At 56.2% G+C, this 18,582-nt stretch overlaps 2 protein-coding genes across 2 annotated transcripts in view; one reads left to right on the forward strand and one right to left on the reverse strand.

The window, feature by feature from the left end:
• The window catches only part of TAF4 (TATA-box binding protein associated factor 4), a 61,278-nt gene extending 52,520 nt beyond the window's left edge, over positions 1-8,758 (forward strand). Inside the window, exon 16 of the mRNA XM_059705156.1 lies at positions 7,310-8,758. Within this exon, the coding sequence (XP_059561139.1) occupies positions 7,310-7,477 (168 nt within the window). The 3' untranslated portion in view covers positions 7,478-8,758. The remainder of the gene's footprint in view (positions 1-7,309) is intronic.
• Positions 8,759-16,310: 7,552 nt separating this feature from the next.
• The window catches only part of CDH4 (cadherin 4), a 341,583-nt gene continuing 339,311 nt past the window's right edge, over positions 16,311-18,582 (reverse strand). The window contains exon 16 of the mRNA XM_059705157.1: positions 16,311-17,209. Coding sequence (XP_059561140.1) covers positions 17,006-17,209 — 204 coding nt within the window. The 3' untranslated portion in view covers positions 16,311-17,005. The remainder of the gene's footprint in view (positions 17,210-18,582) is intronic.

Below are 18,582 nucleotides of genomic sequence, written 5' to 3' on the forward strand. Positions count from 1 at the left end.
TATCCAGAAAAACTCTAAAGGACAGACAAGGCACAGTGCTTCCACATGGGTGGGGGTGCGGGCGAGGGTGGAGGAGACCGGCCTGAGGATGGGGAGCCAGATGAGCGGGTGGGAAACTTGTCACCAAGGACGGCTGGGGGGCCTCCCCGCAGTGTTGGCGTTGCCCGTTTGGACTTCAGAAAAAGTTGTGTTATACGTGCGATGGTCAACACCAAGCCCAGAATTTTAAGTCCTCTCTCTGCCTCTCTATTAGAGATGGTGCTCAGTCTCTTGTCTTTTTATTCCCAAGTTTAAGATTATTTCCTCACGGTATTTTTTTTAAATAGTTTTTATTTTGAACTAATTTTTACACACGTAGAAAAGTTGCAGAAACTTTGGAAATTTTTTTTAAAGTTTTGGATTATTTTGTTTTTGTTTTTAAATATATTTTTATTGATTTTAGAGAGGAAGGGAGAGGGAGAGAGAGATAGAAGCATCAATGACGAGAGAGAAGCATTGATCAGTTGCCTCCTGCACGCCCCCCCCACCCCCCCCACCCCCCCGGGATTGAGCCTGCAACCCAGGCATGTGCCCTTGACCGGCATCGAACCTGGGACCCTTCAGTCCTCAGGCCAACAGTCTATCCACTGAGCCAAACTGGGTAGGGCGAGAGTTTTTGTATATCTGTCACCCAGCATTCCCTACTGTGTGTCATTGGTATTATACTGTTCACTGAGGACTCTATTTTGTTTTTCAGAATTTAATTGTTTAAATTAATAAGCTTTTTCTAAAGTGGTTTTAGGTTCACAGCAAAATTGAGAGGAAAGTACAGAGAGTTCCCTGTAGCCCCTTCCCCCCTATTCACAGCCCACCTGACGGGGCATTTGTAACAGTCAGTGGCCCTGCATTGACATCAGCACCCAGAGCCCTCGGTGTGCACTGGGGTCACTCTCGGGGTTGTAGGTTCTGTGGGTCTGGACAAATGTGTTACGACATGTGCCCACCATCATAGTACCACACAATAGTTTCACGGCCCCCTTGTCCATCCCTCCCCCCAGCCCCTGGCCACCATGGTCTTCTCTGTCTGCACAGCGCTGCCTTTTCCCCATGTCGCACAGCTGGAGTCACACAGCCTGTAGCCTTTTCAATTGGTTTCTGTCATTTAGTCATGCATTTCACGTTCTTCTGTGTCTCTTCATGGCCTAACAGCTTATTTTTTTCGGTGTAAATAATATCCCCGTCTGGGTGGACCACGGTGATTCACCCACCCACCTGCGGAAGGACGCCTGGGCTGCTTCCCGTCCTGTCAATCAAGAACACAGCTGCTGTAAACGTCGGTGGGCAGGTTTTGGGTGGACATCAGCTTTCAGCTCCTTTGGGTAAATAGCAGGGAGTGTGACTGCTGGGTCCCACGAGTCTGTTCAGTTTGGTAAGAGACCACCCAGCTGTCTTCCAAAGTGGCTGCGCCCCTGCCTTCCCACCAGCAGTGAAGGGGGTTCCCGCTGCTCCGCTCCTCGCCGGCACTTGGTGTTGTCAGTGCTCTGGGTTTTGGCCGTTCTGACGGGTGTGCAGTGGGATCTCATTGTTTCATTTCCGTTTCCCTGATGACTAGGGCGCGGAGCATCTTTTCATTTGGTTACCCGTCATCTGTGTATCTATTTGGTGAGGGGTCTGGGAAGGTCTGGGCCCATTTTTAATCGGGTTGTTTGTTTTCTTATTGAATGTTCAGAGTTGTTTGTATATTGTGGATAACAGTTCTTTATCAGATGTATCTCTTGCAACTTTTTCCTCTGGGTTTGGTTTTTTTCCCATTTCCACCAATGTCCTCTCCCGCTGCAGGTCCTTGTGGTGTTTTGTCCTCTCTCTCCTTGGTCTCTTCCCATCTGTGACAGTCCTCAGTCTTTCCTGTCCTTTCTGATCCTGGCGCTTTTGAAGGGTATGAGTTGGTTATTTGGTAAAGTCCCTTAATTTGGGCCGGTAGTATGCTTCCTTGTGGTTAAACCCAGGTTATATCATTTTGCCGGGCTGTCGCAGAAGGGGTGCTGTGTCCTTCCCAGCCTGTCACGGCGGAGGCCCCAGTGCTGGTGGTAATGGTACACTTGGTCCATGTGGGGCTGCATGGGCCTCGCTGTGAAGTTCCTGCCTGTCCCTTTGTGACTGTTGTCCTGGGAAACACGGGACTGCACTGCTGTCTGTGGGAGACACGGGACTGCACTGCTGTCCTGGGAGACACGGGACTGCACTGCCGTCTGTGGGAGACACGGGACTGCACTGCTGTCCTGGGAGACACGGGACTGCACTGCCGTCTGTGGGAGACACGGGACTGCACTGCCGTCCTGGGAGACACGGGACTGCACTGCTGTCTGTGGGAGACACGGGACTGTACGGCTGTCCTGGGAGACACCGTCTGTGGGAGACACGGGACTGCACTGCCGTCCTGGGAGACACGGGACTGCACTGCCGTCTGTGGGAGGCACGGGACTGCACTGCCGTTCTTGGAGGCATGGGACTGCACTGCTGTCTGTGGGAGACACGGGACTGCACTGCTGTCCTGGGAGACACGGGACTGCACTGCTGTCTGTGGGAGACACGGGACTGCACTGCCGTCCTGGGAGACACGGGACTGCACTGCTGTCTGAGGGAGACACGGGACTGCACGGCTGTCTGTGGGAGACACGGGACTGCACTGCTGTCTGTGGGAGACACGGGACTGCACTGCCGTCTGCGGGAGACACGGGACTGCACTGCCGTCTGCGGGAGACACGGGACTGCACTGCCGTCCTGGGAGACACGGGACTGCACGGCCGTCTGTGGGAGACACGGGACTGCACTGCCGTCTGTGGGAGACGCGGGACTGCACGGCTGTCCTGGGTCTCGTCATCAGTCACTCATGGTGACCTCCTTCAGGTTGGCTCCTATGTCCTTCAACACGACTCATCAGTTTTTAAAGGTTTTCTTTCTCACACTACAAACTGTTCCAGGCTCATTTTACTTTTCCTGCCATGACTAAGAGATCAGCTATTTCTTCAAGGAGCCCTGTTCATTTTATTGGAGAGCCATGTTTGGGGATCAGGACCTGGGCCCCGGGAGCTCCTGCTCCTGGGATGTGTTGCTTTCACCCCCGCGGCTTCCGCATGCACACACTGGTCTGTGTTGTGTTGTTCCTGCCCACGTACACCTAGCCTGAACACAGTGGATTTGTACTTGCACCTGAGGGTCAGTCTGAGGTCACAGGCTCCTCCCAGCAGCCCCTCCTTCCTCTGGGCTGACTGGCCTGTTCCGTCCTAACGGGCAGGTAAAGGGTTCAGAGTTGCGCAGCCCTGTGAGATGCCCCGTTGGGAATGTAGGTTGTCGTGGTCCTTGTTCTGTTTGGTCTCACAGCATCAGGCCCAGCCCTCACTCTGAAGTTACTCAGATGGACTCGCTCTCCCAGGGCTGTCCCCGCTGGCATGCAGAGACCTTCTCTGGTGGCTGTCAGTGTGCCGTGGGACTCCCACAACTGGGCTGATTTTCATGGCTTGTTTTCAGGTGAAGCGTTGCCGTGCCTGACAGTCTGAGCTGTACACACGCAGGTGCTGGTCCCCCACCTGCCTCCTCGTTTCCGCTCAGCACTGTGTGTTCCGGGGTCCCTTCCTCCTTCCCGTCTGCAGCTGTATTCCAGCGGTTACTTTGGCACTTAAATCTTTCCCAGTGTTTATTCCCCTGGTTTTCACTTACCTGTTTACTATCCAGCTTATTCATTTTTCTTGACCTTCAGCCCCACCTGTTGGCTGTCGGTCATCAATGAACTCAGCCTATCCCGTTCTCTCCCCTCCTCTTCTGTGTCACACCAGTTCCCCTCTGTCACAGCGTAGGACACTTGTCACTCGTCCTCCCGCCTCATCCTTCCTTTGGTGTTGCTGCACATTCTCGTATTCCAGGCGCTCATTTCCACTGTCTGTGATGTGCTGTCTGTCACCTGTCCGGATGGTGCCGTCCTGTGACAGAGTCTGCATGCGGCCTTGGGGCACGGTCTCCACGTTTGTACGCTGGAAGGGGCTTGCTTTGGCCGGGGATGGAGGGCAAGCTGGCTAGGAGTGCTGGGCCGTGCTTCCTCTCAGGCTCAGTGCAGCTCCGTGGCCTTCTGGCTGTGCACGTGGGCTGTGAGAAGCCTGATGCCAGGCTAACTCTTGTCTTCAGAGTTTGTTTTCTCTTTCTACCAGAGGACTGAGCTTTGACTCCGAAACTAAGTGCTGGGAGGTCACAGCAGTGAGTTGTGGTTAATTTCCCAGGCCCTTTCAGTGTGGGGTGTTGCTCTTTGTCCTGGAGGGTTTGCTTGGATTGTAGTTCAAGTCCTAGTGCTGACCTGCCTGCCTGCCCTCTTCAGAGCTCCCACTTCCCCTGCCCTTTTCCCGACCCTTTTCATTCTCCTCACCTCCTTTCCTGCCTTTCTACACTTTTATTTGTCTGTTCTCCCCTGTACACTTTGCAGTGAATTTACTCATTTCGGAGCTACTTTTGTCTTTTCTGTCCATTAAAAAAAATCCTGACCCGAGGATATTTTTCCATTGATTGTAAGAGAGAGGGAAAGACAGAGAGAAACATCGATGTGAGAGAAATACAAGCCCTGACTAGGGCCCTGGCCGGGGAGGAGCCTGCAACTGAGGTACATGCCCTTGACCAGAATCAAACCCAGGACCCTTAGGTCCACAAGCCAATGCTCTATCCACTGAGCCAAACCAGCTAGGGCTCTTTCCATTTCTTTTCTTGTGTTTAATTAACTCTACTGGTTTTAAATTTGTTTCTTCCCTAATTTTTGAGTTTTTGATTTAAGGTGGTTTTCCTATTCTCAGATGCTTACATCTATATTGTTTATTGTTGAAAGTGCCCTCCTGGTTTTCTTGTGTTTCCAGACAGTTTGCCTCTGACCGTGTGGGGTCCTGTGCTCTGATTTTTGCAGCGGTTCTTCAGGGCCTTGCGAGGCTGCTCTTGTTTGGTGTTTTACAAGATGAATGGGCGGACGGCTCCCTCTTCTGGCAGCATTTCAAAGTCGGGGTAGCTGGGCAGGTTTTTTGTTTGGTTAGACTGAGGGGAGGGCTCACCTGTCCTTTGATGGTGACATTCTCGTCTTGCAGGACCTTAACTTGTCCCCACTCAGTCCCCCTTCACTCTCACACACTTGAGTTATGTCCAGGGTCACTCCGTCTAAGCTAGGAACAGATGCTCTTTATCTGAGGTCCTGTGGGTCCTTTGGCTGCAGGGCTGGGCTGTCCTGACGTCCAGGCCAGGGTTCTTCCTCAGGTTCCTTTTACCCCCCAAGGCCGGACCCTCCTTTGGAGCCAGGTGCCGTAGTATGACCTGAACACTGCCCTCCGATTGGGGAGAAGTAGAAAAATAGCTCCCCTCCCCTGTAATTAGAAGGAACCTGAGCGTCAGGGAGGGTGCCTTGGCACCGGGTTTTTATAAACGTCAGCAGAAGCAGGAGAAGTGCTGGTTTCCTGTGTTCTTTGACCTCAGAGCCCTGGCTGGAGGTGTGCGGCCACACCCATGGGCCCTGTGGGTGCTTGCCCATCGGGATTTTTTTGGTAACAGTTTTGATTTCAAAAAAAATATTGCATTAAAGTATTTGTCTTTTTTCGAAAAGAAATACAGTTGACTTACAACATTGTATTAGTTTCAGGCACACACAGTGACTTGCTTATCTATATGCATTACAAGGGAGCCCGGTGATACGGCCGTCACCGAGCACACAGGTCACGTCCCCGTGGCCTGCTCCGTAACTGGGAGTTTGCAGCCCTAGTTACCTTCCTCGGTCTCGCCTGCTCCCACCCCTTGGCCCTCATCAGTTTGTCTCTGCCCATGACTGTTGCTATTTTGTTTGCTCATTTGTTTTGGTTTTTAGAAAATACTGTTCATGTTGATTTCTGACTTTTAACAGTTTTAGCCGCTCAGCTGTTCTGAAAGCAGAAACACAAACATGGTCCAGGTTGATAGTGTGTGTCAGAGACACATGGTCCGTGATGTAGGTGGTGCCTTTGTTCCTCCGAGTGACACACTCCTGCCTCCGTGAGCTCAGGTGGGGGAGAGGCCACTGTCCGAGAGCCTCCCAGCTTTCCTGCCCGACACTGGCCTCTGCTCTGCGGGCTGACCTGTTGCCTCCTCTAAGCTGTGTTGTCAGCACAGCCTTTTCAGGAGCGCTGTTTGGCTCTTACATGAACCACTCCATTGGGTAGTTCTTTCTGACAAGGAAAAGCAGTCATGGAAGGGCTGCGGGGCTGGGAGCTGTTGGGGGGCCTAAAGGGGTGCACAGACAATGTAATTTATTGGTGGAAGATGTGCCTGAGATGCCTGGGACCACCAGGTCCCCTGGGGAATGAGCTTCAGGTAGGGGGACCGGGCATGGCCTCACCTGCCACCTGCTGGCCGCCTGCAGTGCTGCGGCCTCGCCCCTCTGCTCCCACCTTAAACCTGGAGAAAATGCTGTAAAAACGCCATGGTGATTTTGCACTTGAACTATACACGAGCAACTTTAACCATCAGACTCAGAGACTTAGTTTCCACTCCACTTGGAGACACGAGAGCCGTGCAGTGGGAGTTGTGTGGTTTGTGCCTGAGTGTGCGATGGAAGCGATGGATGTGCTGAGACCACGGATGCTGCTGCTGCTGGGCCTACAAAGTGCTTCTGGGAGGACCCCCAGACCCCGTCTCTACAAGTGCCAGAGACTCAGACCCATGCCGGGTGCCCAGGGTGCAGGCTGCATCCGCTCAGACCAGCAGGGAGTCCCTCCCTTGTCCAAGTGACCACGGAGTGCTGCAGCCCAGCCAGCTGACCACCAGCCTGTCCAGTTCCAGACCTTGTCGCGTCAGGAATGTGCCTCTGTCAGTGAAGTGGGGATGATACTCTGGCCCCAGGCATCGGCCCCGCCTGAGCCCCCAGATGCGTGGAGACTGGGGACATTCACCACAAGCCCAGGAGCCGCTCTGCTGTGCCTGTGGGCAGGAGCCACCACCTCTTCCCTCTTTAGACCACAGGGGTCGGAGAGTGAGCTCTGGGGAGCTTGGGGCTAGTGTTCTGGGGTGCGGCCCTGCAGGTTGGTGTGGGTTCCTGCCCCTGCCTTGCCCCACCCTGTGGGGACTCATAAAGCACTTCAGCTCAAGGAGTGGGCCTCTCGGATGGGGCTGTCCCAGCCTGGCTTCCTCCACAGTCAGGGTTCCTTGGGACACTAAGGGAGACTCGATTTGCCCCCAGACGTGCCATCCTGGGGCCCTCACCTGGCCCTGCCCTTTCTTCTGCCCTGAGTTCTGACTACCCTGTGCACCACTAACTCGGCTCTCTCTCCTTTGTCACCAGGGGTCCGGCCCGGGCTCTGCAGTCCCCGGCAGCTCCGGCGTGGGAACCCCCCGACAGTTCACACGACAAAGGATCACGCGGGTCAACCTCAGGGACCTCATATTTTGTTTAGAAAATGAACGCGAGACAAGCCATTCACTGTTGCTCTATAAAGCGTTCCTTAAGTAGCACAGGACCTGCGGCATCTCGTTAGAGACGCCTGGGGACGTTTTTATATATTTGCAGATTACGCCTTTTTGTAACAAGCAAATGGGATATTGTTTAAAAAACAGCCACCTCTTTGCAACGGAACCGTTTTATATTCCTGTTTCTAAGTCAACTCTTCAGTCCGGAAGAAAACAAGTTTCTGTAACAGAGAAAACAGAGGCCCATGGGCACTCTTAACGGATAACTAAATCCTAACTCATCTTTGATTGAGTGGCCTTCTTGCCAAACAAGCCATATATAGAAGCTGACAGAATCGTTTAGCAGATAATTAGCTGCCCTATGTCGCCTCCCAGCGGCTTTTACATTATTTGTGCATTTGGTTTTAGTTCAGCCCCACTTACTGCCTAGGTGTGTGTCTGCAAGCCAATGACCTCATTTCATTTATTTTATTTTTGTATCAGTCAGTTGGCAAAGCAAACTGATTTTTAGACTATTTATCCCCCTTCCCCGTTCAGCACTAGGAACACGGCCCACCACGGCCTCCGGGTGAGTCACTCTCCTGCCTCACGGAGCCGGCCTGGCGGCTCCTGGCTGTGTGGCCGGCATCTGTACAAATGCATTTTATTTGCTATAGTTTGTAAAGCTGTAAAGTTAAAAGAAATGAAAACCTTTTCAGCATAAATATATTTTACTTGCACTGTGTTTTTTAGCTAAAAGTGAAAACTTAGATGAAATAAAATCAAAGTTGAGAAGAATCATCTAAAGACTTTCTCAGTGTGAATCAAGTGTTGAGAATGGCTGGTGTATTTTGTCAGTAATTGTACATATTTTGGCACATAACATGAAACGCCTCTGTAAACTGTAATTATTTTGCTAAGAGACTGTGTGCGAGCTGTGGGCCCTTTACAGATGCCCAGAGCAAGCCCCTTCTTTGTACCTATTTTTTTATTACAAATATACTAATTGGTTCTTTATATTTTCAGAGGTTATTGTATTAAATTGTCTATTGATAGTACTTTTATGACTGTAAATACTTGGCTTTCTCCGTGGGAGCCTCGCAGTAGACTGATTCGCCAGAGTGGGAGCTGAAAGATCAGTATTTTTTACCGACACCTGAGAACTGTTACACCTTTTATTTTGTCTTTTAGGAAATCCCGTCTTTCCATTTTTTCATGTAAATTTTGCACAGTTACTTGTTCATATGTAAATATTTTACTTTCAAAAATGAAGTTTTTAATTGCTATTGTTTTATATAGGGTTGAGAGAAAATTAACTCCTTTATTAAAAACAAATTTATCTGTATTTGTTTTGCCTATTTTTCCCAGTTTCCAGTTTCAGATGCTGCAAGAGACTCGGCTCTGGCTCTGCTGAGGTGCTTACTTAGGAGCCACTTGTTAGAACCAGCATCTAAGCCCCTGCCACTCACTCACCTCCATGGACGGACGCCACGGTGCAGAGCAAGGCCTGGCAGGGTTGAGCTCACACCTTGGTGGGCTCTCAGTCTGGGCCACCCCACGGGACACAGATGGCCCTGTGCTGTGTGGGCAGCAGGGCTCTTGTCCCTGCAGACGAGCTGGGGCCCAGCTGGGTGAGGCCAGGCAAGGCCTGTGATGGGCCCTGCTGGTGAGCCTGTGCGGGCGGCCTGGATGGCCAAGCCCCGATGAGGACCCATGACCACGGAGGAAGGTGGGGTCTCCTGGCGGCCCTGCCTCTGGTGTATCTAAGGGGTCAGGTAGGACCCCCTGCAAGGCTCAGGGGTCACATCCACAGCAGTGCACTGCCTCTTGAGCCATAAGTGACGAGTCGTTGGCTTAACTGGAGTTGGTGTCTACTTCTCACATTAAGTTTGGTTGGTTGGATGGATCTCCAGCAATATGTGGGCTTATTTACAAGTCACACTGGAAACCACCGCTCTCAGAGCGGTCGGTACCTGCTGTGCCGGCCGCGGCTGTGCAGCCAGTCCCAGCACGTGGGGCTTCCACAGTGGACATCTGCCGTCCAGGTCTGCAGGCTGGGTGTCCGAGAGGCGATCCGTTTCAGGCCCCTCCCCCAGCTCCTGGCTTGCGGCATCTCGGACGGTCCTGGGCTTGGGAAGCATCACCCCTTCACCTCTGTGTGGTGTTTTCTCCCTGTGCGTGTCCGTCTGTGTGTCTGAGTCTCCCCTTTTTATAGCCACCACGAGTCTCAGAGTCATCGTGAGGCAGCCTGGGACACAGAGGGACCTGTGACAGCCGTGCTTCCTGGGAGTGGGGAGGGGCTTGCTGCTGGCCATGGTGCGAACGTCAGAACTTGTCGAACTGCATTCCATAAGCACGTGTGCAGTTTATTGCACATCAAACACATCTCATTGAAGATGCAGAAGTAAATGAATGTGAATGAAAAACAAAGCTGTGTTCCAGTGTGAAGACACTTGGCTGGGACGTAGTGAAGGCAGTAGTGGCAGTGTGTGGGGGATTGGGTGCAAGTCCAGAGGGCGGGCACAGGGTCTCTGGGGCGCTCTTGGGACCCCTCCCCAGCGCAGGGGTGTCTGGGTGGCGGGGGTACCTCGCCCAGGAGAGATTGCTGGAGGCCATGGCCAGGAGGCCACGGGGGAGGCTGGGGCTAGTGCATCCATCGAGGACACACAGGGACCGCACTCCAGCACTGAGGCCACCAGGTGCCAGCCAGATGGCAGCTGGGCCCCAGGACCTGGGCTTACCTGGGGGTAGGGTACACTGGGAGGAGAATGCAGAAAGGGGAGAGAGGTGGCTTGACATGGGTGGGAGCTGGGGGCAATGGATGGGGGCCATGGAGGCTCATGGGGGTTGGGCAGGAGGGCCAGGCACAGGAGTCTGGGCACACAGAACACATGGGAGGTGGGGCAGGTGGCAAGGTCAGGGACTTGAGCGTTGGGGGTTGGGGTGCACTGGGGTGGGGATGTGCAAGTGCCAGTCACCTCTTGGAGCTGACAAGCTCTTTCTGCTAAGGGCGTGGCATGTGGGTCAGAGTCGGCACCTGCCCTCCTGAGGATAAGCCAGGGATCCGTCCAGTGGACACAGGCCCTCCCCTCACGCTTCCTCTCCAGCAGCTTCTCCACACCCATAGCCCTGACCCCAGACTCAGATGACCTGAGAGAACCCAGACCCAGGCTCATTTTGGTGGGGGCGGAGGGAGAGGTGCAGAGCAGGCTGGGCAGTGGCATTAAAATTTCGATTTTTCAATGTCAACAATTGTGGCCGATAGAAAAATGGCCCCAAAAGGTAGGTCCCAATCCCCAGAGCCCCGTGCTGTGACCTTATTTGGAAAAAGGGTCTCTGGGTGTAAGTTAAGGGTTTTGAGGTGAGGCCATTGTGGGTCCTAAACCCAGTGACAGGTGTCCTTAAGAGGGAGGCGAGGGAGGTTAGAGAAGCCTCGTGAAGACGGGCAGAGACCAGGGCGATGCAGTCCCAGCCCCGGCCTGGGGCTGACAAAGTTGGAACAGGCAGGTGGGTGCTCCCAGAAGGAGCCTGGCCCTGGGTCAGCCCAGTGACACTGGGCTCGGACTTCGGGCCTCCAGATCTGGGAGAAAAGAGATCTGTGTCAACTGCCCAGCATGTCCTGTCACAGTGACGCCGGAAACACACCAGCACTTAGTTCGGTGTGGGGGTGAGCTGGAGGAGCAAACCTCGGCTGAGGCTGGGCCTCCTGGGTCCGGGGCACAGACCCTGTGAAGTGGGCTCAGTCTCCTCATGGCCAGAGCCCCTCACGGCTGGCATTGCTGCCAGGCGCTTCCTCTAGGCAGCCGAGGGAAGAGAGGTGGCTTGGCATGGGTGGGGCTTTATGGGGCTGGCCACGGCCGGGTGGCAGGGATGTGGAGGTGCACACCGAGGGGCCTCTCCACCACCCCTCCCAGCAGGCCCAGCTGATCGGTGTTGGGCAATGGCTCCTGACCCCGGGCCTCAGTTTCCATGATGACCATTCCCTAAATTTAAAAGGAAGGGAAAGGCAGGGTGGCTGAAGCAGAGGTCTCTCATGGCTCCAGGTGCAGCGAGCTCAACCCTCCTGCCTGGTCCCTTAGCATGCTTCTGGGAGTTTCTCTGCCTCCCTTCCCCACCTCACCTCCAGATCTCTCCATGGGGACTGAGCCCCCTGCTCTTCGGGGACTCCTCCCCCAGCTGGATGACCTTGGAAAGTACGAAGCCAGTGCTCTGGAGCCCGGCCAGGCCCTGCCAAGAGGTGGAGACAGACCAGAGGAAATAGTCAAGGAAAAGCACATAAGTAAAATAATTCAGTTGCTTTAAGAAGTCAATGAAACAAGGGGTTGTGAGGACCACAGGAGGGTCTTGGGCAGAAAAGCTTCCCCCACAAAGGAGTCTGAGGACTCAGCACCCCAGGTTCTCCCAGCCTTGCAAGGGGGAGGCCACCGAGAAGAACTGGAGCTGCCGCGGGGCCTGCTCAGCAGGGAGGGATGGGCCAAGGGACCTCCTTGTGCCTGGAGCTCTGTCCCCACTCTCATCCTTGAGGTTGCTTTCCAAGCAGACAATTTCTTCCTAAGAAGCAGAAGCTGCTGCAGGCATGTGAAGCCACGGCCACCAGACCCACACCTGGAGGGTCAGCACCACGGACAGCTCCCTGCAGCTGCCCTGAGCCGCAGCAGGTGAGTGAGAGTGCTGCGGCCTGGTGGTGGGCATGCGTTAGGGCTGTGATACGTGTGTGTGTGTGTGTGTGTGTGTGTGTGTGTGTGTGATAAGAGCACTTGGGTTGGCAGGGAGGGTGGAGGAAGAGGCCCGCCTGAAGTCTGCCCCTGTGTGTGACCTGTCACTTGGCCACACCCCACTCCCTCGACCCTTTAGTAGGCGCAGGTCCAGGTTGGCCGGGTGCCCCGCGGGGCTGTCGTGAGCTGTGGGATCAATGAGTAGCATGTTCCTGGGACAGTGGCCCCCAAATTAGAGTGGGAGTTAGAGTGTATCTCCCAATCTTACCATGAGATGCTTTGTCCTGGCCTCAGTGCTGGCAGATTCGTGCGGGATAACTGTGGCCAGCCCCTATGCCCCTACACCCGTAGCCCTTCTTGGGGGGTATCTCTGCTCAGGGGCGTTTCCCACACCCAGGTCCTGCCTCCATCCCCATCCCCTAGCCTGGCCTTGATTATCAGGGGCTGGGGCAGCTCCTGGGGACCTGTGATGAGCAGCATGTAGGCGGGCAGATGGGGTAGGGACATGTGCATGTGGGACAGAAATTTCCCTCAGGGCACCAGGGTCTGGGTTAGATGGGACAGGAGGTGGGCACCTGCCGGGCCCCGCCTCTGGGCCAGCCAGCCCTCTGCTGTGGAGCCTGTGTACACAGCAGACTTCCCTCAGGGCCTGGTGCTGGGCCCGGTTACAGGAACATTTGTCCCACCACAGGAGCAGGCCACAGCACTCGCTTAGTTGTGACTGTAAGGAGCTGCTCTGCTCACAACCTTACAATTAGCAAGTGGCTCATTGTGCCTGTAATGATCACCTGCACTGGGATTGCTGTGGATGCAAATTTGTGGCCCAGGAGAGGCCTGGGAGGAGTGCTGGGGTCCAGACCAGCTCTGGGTCTGACTGTGCCACTTAGTGGGGTTTCCCTGAGGAGGGGGGAGCCTCTGTGGGTCCAGCCTCCTGGTTGTCTCTGGTGTGTGGCCTCTGCCAGCTGGCTCTGCAGCCCCTCCAGCTCAGACTCAGGCTGGGGATCAAGGGCAGGCTGGGTCACATGACCAGGCTGGGCCAATCGGAGAGCTTCCAAGGATAGCTGAGCCTGGGGGTTAGGGGGTGGACTGCCTGTCTTTGGGTTCACAGTCTGGGGTAAGGGAGGCCTGAGAACTGTAAATTTGAGCCAGATTTCCATGGTCTCATGGAGGTTTACTTTGGGGTAGGAGAGGGATATATGCTATTTTAGTTTGTTAGCTTGCATTGGGTCATCTAAGAACTTTGAAATATTGAGATACAGTGACGTGGCCCTTCATTTGCACACTTTCCTGGGCCTCAGTGTGAGGGGCCTGGCCGTTTCTGTCTGTGCTCCCAGAGCCCAGAACAGCACCAGGGACAGAGCAGGGGCGCACACAGCATTGCTGAGTGGACAGGTCCCACCGACACCAAACCCTACACGCCGGTCCACCCCGCGTCCGAGTGCCATCCGCCTTTGACCACGGGGACAGAAGCAAGCCAGGGGAGGCAGCTGTTTCAAAGGGGCCTTTATTCACTCCTCAGAGCAGCGTGCGGCGCCGGCCGCTGCGGGACAAGCGTGCACTGCTCCTCACTCGGCAGCAGGACTCGCCGCTGCACTGAAAACACTGAAAACATCGACACGTTTCCCTTTTATCCTGTTTTTTCTTCTTCTTTTTTTTTGGTACAAAATGATACAAACAACAATACAAAATAGTTGTGCTGTTGACGATTACAAAAGAAGTCGGAACGTTTGTCTCACTGCGCAATGCTCAGAGCTGCAGCGCGAATACATCACACTCCAGTATCTTTCGCCAAAACAACCACAGTCATGCGGGCTGCTACACGTTTTGTCCTTTTTCAAAAGAAACATGCAAAAAAAGAACCCGAATGGAGAAGGAGAAAGGAAAGCAGAACGCGTTCCCGTTGCACAGAGATGTGGCCCAGGGAGGCACCGGGCCGCCTGTGTACACCACGGCGCGCGAGCCGCGTCCCGGGACGCCCTGTGCACGCGAGGCTTTGTCGTGGTTGCGGTGCTACTCCTGTGAGCGCTGACCGCTCTCTCCCCAGCTTCTACCAGAGCTGTGCTCTCGGGGCCTGTGTGGGCTGTGCTCTCACTGGGGGTCTCCGGGCCTGGCACCCTGACACTTCGGATGTGCTGAAGGACATGAGGAAGCACAGACCTGCTTGGCAGACATGGGGGCCCTGGACTGGGGTGCCAGTGACCAAGGTCAGGGCCTCCTGACACGGCCCCGCAGCACTGGACTGTCCTGCTCACAGAACAAAACTCCCCCAGTACCCAGCCACGCCCCAGCTCTTTGCCATGGCTGAGTCTGGGCCCAGGCCAGCTCCCTGGTCATGGACACGCCATAAGACGTTCGACACCGATTGTACGCTTAGCTAATGCTAACTCGTTGGCCTCAGAAGAGTTCCAGCGTGGATCTGGATCTGGGAGGGGGTTGGCACATCTTTCTTTGGCCCCCAGGGGCTGCCGGGTTGGGAGGGAGAGGGCACAGCTGTCCCGCTGTCTGGGAGCAGGGACAGGCATGGGAAGGCCCCTGTGACGTCCCCAGCAGGCTGCTGCAGCCTCAGCCTGCAGGATTTAGGCAAAATGAACCAGGGGCCTGGCAGTAACAAGAGGCAGGGGGAGGGGAAGGAGCCGGAAGGAGGCACATGAGACGGACATCCACCTCGGGGCAGAGGGACAGGAAGGGTGAACAAGGAGGGGTGGGTCGGTGCACGGGCTGCTGAGTCCTGGGCTGGCTGGGCACCGCCATCCCTGAGGTGAACCCCTGGGGGCCCAGGAGGACTCGGCTGGAGAGAGGGGCCCACAGCTGCCTCAGCTGGAGAGCCACAGTCACACCTAGCACGTCGCCTGAAGGATGCACTTTCCCCAAAGAAACAAAAACAACATCCCAGCTCACTTCCTACCAGCCCTGACCCCACCACCACGCTCTCGCGTGGCCACGCTGCAGGACCAATTCTCTCCCCGACCCGACACTCTGCATAGCCAGGCTCAGGACTGGGGGCCTGGTCCCCTCCCCTTGGAAGGTCACCCCCTGACTTCCAGCTTGTGACACAGTGACCTCCCTCCCTGGGCAGCCAGGGACGGGTCAGGGACAGAGCCTACACAGCCCTTCGTGGGACAGGCTGCAGCTGCAGCCCAGCTCGGCTCTGGGAGAATGGATGGAGTTGGTGATGAGTGTGGTTTGGGGAAGAACCCTGATGTCCAATGGGGACATGCCCATGAGCACTCAAGTTCACCTTCAAGACCAAAGCTGTTCTGAAAAGAGGGTGACCATGAACGGGGACAGGCCCTAGGAGGAGGAATGACTCAAGGACCCCAGATGGAGAAGGGGGAACACTTGCCTTGCTGCACCCCAACTTCCCCAGGTTCCTCCCTGTTCCCAGGAGCAGGCCAGTTTCCTTGTCCTTGGTCAGCTGGGACTCCCCTCCCCCAGGGGGCCCTGATGCCAAGTCCTGCCCAGGCCAGTGGCACCCTTCCCCCTTCCTCGGGGAGCCTGAGGTGGACCAAGCACAAGGGTCCCCCTTGTGGGTGCCTGTCTCCTGCCGGCCGGAGGCGCCTTCACATTCGGGGTGCCCCAGGGGCTGCTTCTCACTCAGCGTGACTGCAGCCGGGGTCTCCCCAGGGCCCTGGAACACCGCCCGTCACTGTCCATCCTGCAGAACCGACTCCCCAGCCTCTGGATTGAGCCAGACTGGTACTCGCAGGGCAGTTTCAGCTGCTGGGCGTGGCCTGGTCCAGAGGAGAGATGGGCTGCTGTCTCCAGCAGGTGCCACCCAGCTGCATCTCAGGACATTCCAAGCAGGTCCCAGCCATCCATGCCGCTCAGCAAGTGAGAGCTCTGGCCGCGCAGGGTGGGGCAGGGACAGAGGCTGCCTCGGCCTTGGAGTCCGCACAGCCCCGGGCATGGCCGCGGTCTGGGCTGTGCTGTGGGTGCTCGCTGGGCCTGTGACAAGGTTTGGTCTGGAGGGGAGGAGGGCTCAGGCCATGGTTGGTGAGATGCTGGCTGGTTTGGGCTGTGGCTTCTTGGGACACAATACTTTCCTGGACCAAAGGCAGTGGGAGCCTGGCTGGTGTTCAGGGTGGGGGAGCCTAATGGTTGACCAGGGACACCCGGGGAGACAGCCAAGGACAGAGATGGCCCCTGGAACCTCACCCGCCCCAGTTATTTAAGCATTTTGGGAGGGGGGGACACGGCCAGGCCACAGTGAAAGCCATGCTCACACAGCAGTTTTGGTCACGGGCTCTGGCGTGCCCGGGGAACACAGCCACAGGAGCCGAAGCTGGGCTCCCTGCCCCCCTGGCCTCAGGCACCCCAAGGGGTCCAGGAGACCCAGGCTGCATGAGGCAACACTTGAGCTGTTGGGATTTGGATCCCAAACTATGTTTTCTCTATAAATTTTGTCAAGCGAGTCACCCACTTTTTTCCTTCATAAAAGGCCTAAAAAATAAAGAGACACATTCTCCTGATTCCTAAACCGGTGCCTTCGGAGCCAGGAGGAGCTGGGGTAGGTGCTGGGGCTGGGGTGGGGGCTTGGTCTGCCTGCTTCAGTCACTCCTGAGTTTGAGGGAAACTGATACATGTACCAAAAGGCACTTTTTTTTTTTTAAGCAGCGCTTCTGTTCTAAGATCAAGTCAGGACCCAGTGCCTCTCGCTTCCTTTAGGGACTGTCAGCTCCCGTGATGGGCGGCGGCGAGAAGTGTTCATGCCAGACAGCTCAATGTTGGGGGGCTGGGGCGGGGAGACCCCCTAGCGCACCACTAAATGACGTGTCTGCGGGGAGTCGGGAGGACCAGCGGCCTCCCCAGTCCTGCTCCTCTGTCTGTCCGTCTGTCCCTCCGAGTGCTGGTCCGGCTTTGGTCCGGGGAGAGGTCGGTCAGTCCTCGCCACCTCCGTACATGTCCGCCAGCTTCTTGAACCGGGGCCCCCAGTCGTTCAGGTAATCGTAGTCTTGGTCCCCGGAGCTGGATGAGTTGAGGGAGCTGACGGAGCCCGCGGTGGAGCCGCTGCCTTCATAGTCGAAGACCAGCAGGGAGTCGTAGGGGGGCGCTGTGGGGTCGTTGTCTGCCGCTCTAAGTCCCTGGGGGTCATGAGACACGGTTAGGGTGGAGGGTTTGCGGCCTCAGGAATAGGAAGAAGATTAGGGGAGGCAAAGCTATAGGGCCCTGCATACCATAGGTGCTCAATAAGTGCTCCCTACATTTAACCAAAGGGTATCTCAGATAACCAAGCAGAGAAGGGTCAGAAGCTGCTGGAAGTGGAAAACTCAATGTTAGCATGAGGTAGGGGGGATGGGCAGGGCTGTGGCTACATGGGCCTGTGGCTGTGTGGGGCCATGGCTGTGTGGAGCAATGGCTGTGTGGGGCAATGGCTTGGTGGGGCCGTGGCTGTGTGGGGCCATGGCTGTGTGGAGCAATGGCTGTGTGGGGCCGTGGCTGTGTGGGGCCGTGGCTGTGTGGGGCCATGGCTGTGTGGGGCCGTGGCTGTGTGGAGCAATGGCTGTGTGGGGCAATGGCTTGGTGGGGCCGTGGCTGTGTGGGGCCATGGCTGTGTGGGGCAATGGCTTGGTGGGGCCGTGGCTGTGTGGGGCCATGGCTGTGTGGGGCAATGGCTTGGTGGGGCCGTGGCTGTGTGGGGCCATGGCTGTGTGGGGCCATGGCTGTGTGGGGCCATGGCTGTGTGGGGCCGTGGCTGTGTGGGGCCATGGCTGTGTGGGGCAATGGCTGTGTGGGGCCGTGGCTGTGTGGGGCCGTGGCTATGTGGGGCCGTGGCTGTGTGGGGCAATGGCTTGGTGGGGCCATGGCTGTGTGGGGCTGTGGCTGTGTGGGGCTGTGGTTGGGTGGGGCTGTGGCTGTGTGGGGCTGTGGCTTGGTGGGGCTGTGGTTGGGTGGGGCTGTGGCTGTGTGGGGCTTTGGCTGTGTGGGGCCGTGGCTGTGTGGGGCTTTGGCTGTGTGGGGCCGTGGCTGTGTGGGGCCGTGGCTGTGTGGGGCTGTGGCTGGTGGGGCTGTGGTTGGGTGGGGCTGTGGCTGTGTGGGGCTTTGGCTGTGTGGGGCCGTGGCTATGTGGGGCAATGGCTTGGTGGGGCCGTGGCTGTCTGGGTCAATGGCTTGGTGGGGCCGTGGCTGTCTGGGGCAATGGCTTGGTGGGGCTGTGACTGGAGTTCAGTCCCTCCAGGGAGGCCTGTGGGTCTTGAGTCCATGATCATTGTCACATGGAATGTGCACCTGAGCTGGCCAGAGTCAGAGGTTTGAAGTTAACTATCCCCATGAACAAAAGCTGGCGATGTTGCAAGTGTGGCTGGAGCCCCGCCAGGTGCTACCCTCTGTCCTTGAGTGTGGCTGGCTGACTGGCTGATGGTGACCATTGGAGCAGCCCTCCCCCCTTGCCCGTGGCTGGGACAGCTTGGAGGTGCGGGGTCTAACCTAGCTCTGGGAGGTCCCCAGCAGGGTGGCC

The sequence above is a fragment of the Myotis daubentonii genome, chromosome 8 (genome assembly GCF_963259705.1).
Source record: "Myotis daubentonii chromosome 8, mMyoDau2.1, whole genome shotgun sequence".
NCBI classification, from domain to species: Eukaryota; Metazoa; Chordata; class Mammalia; order Chiroptera; family Vespertilionidae; genus Myotis; species Myotis daubentonii.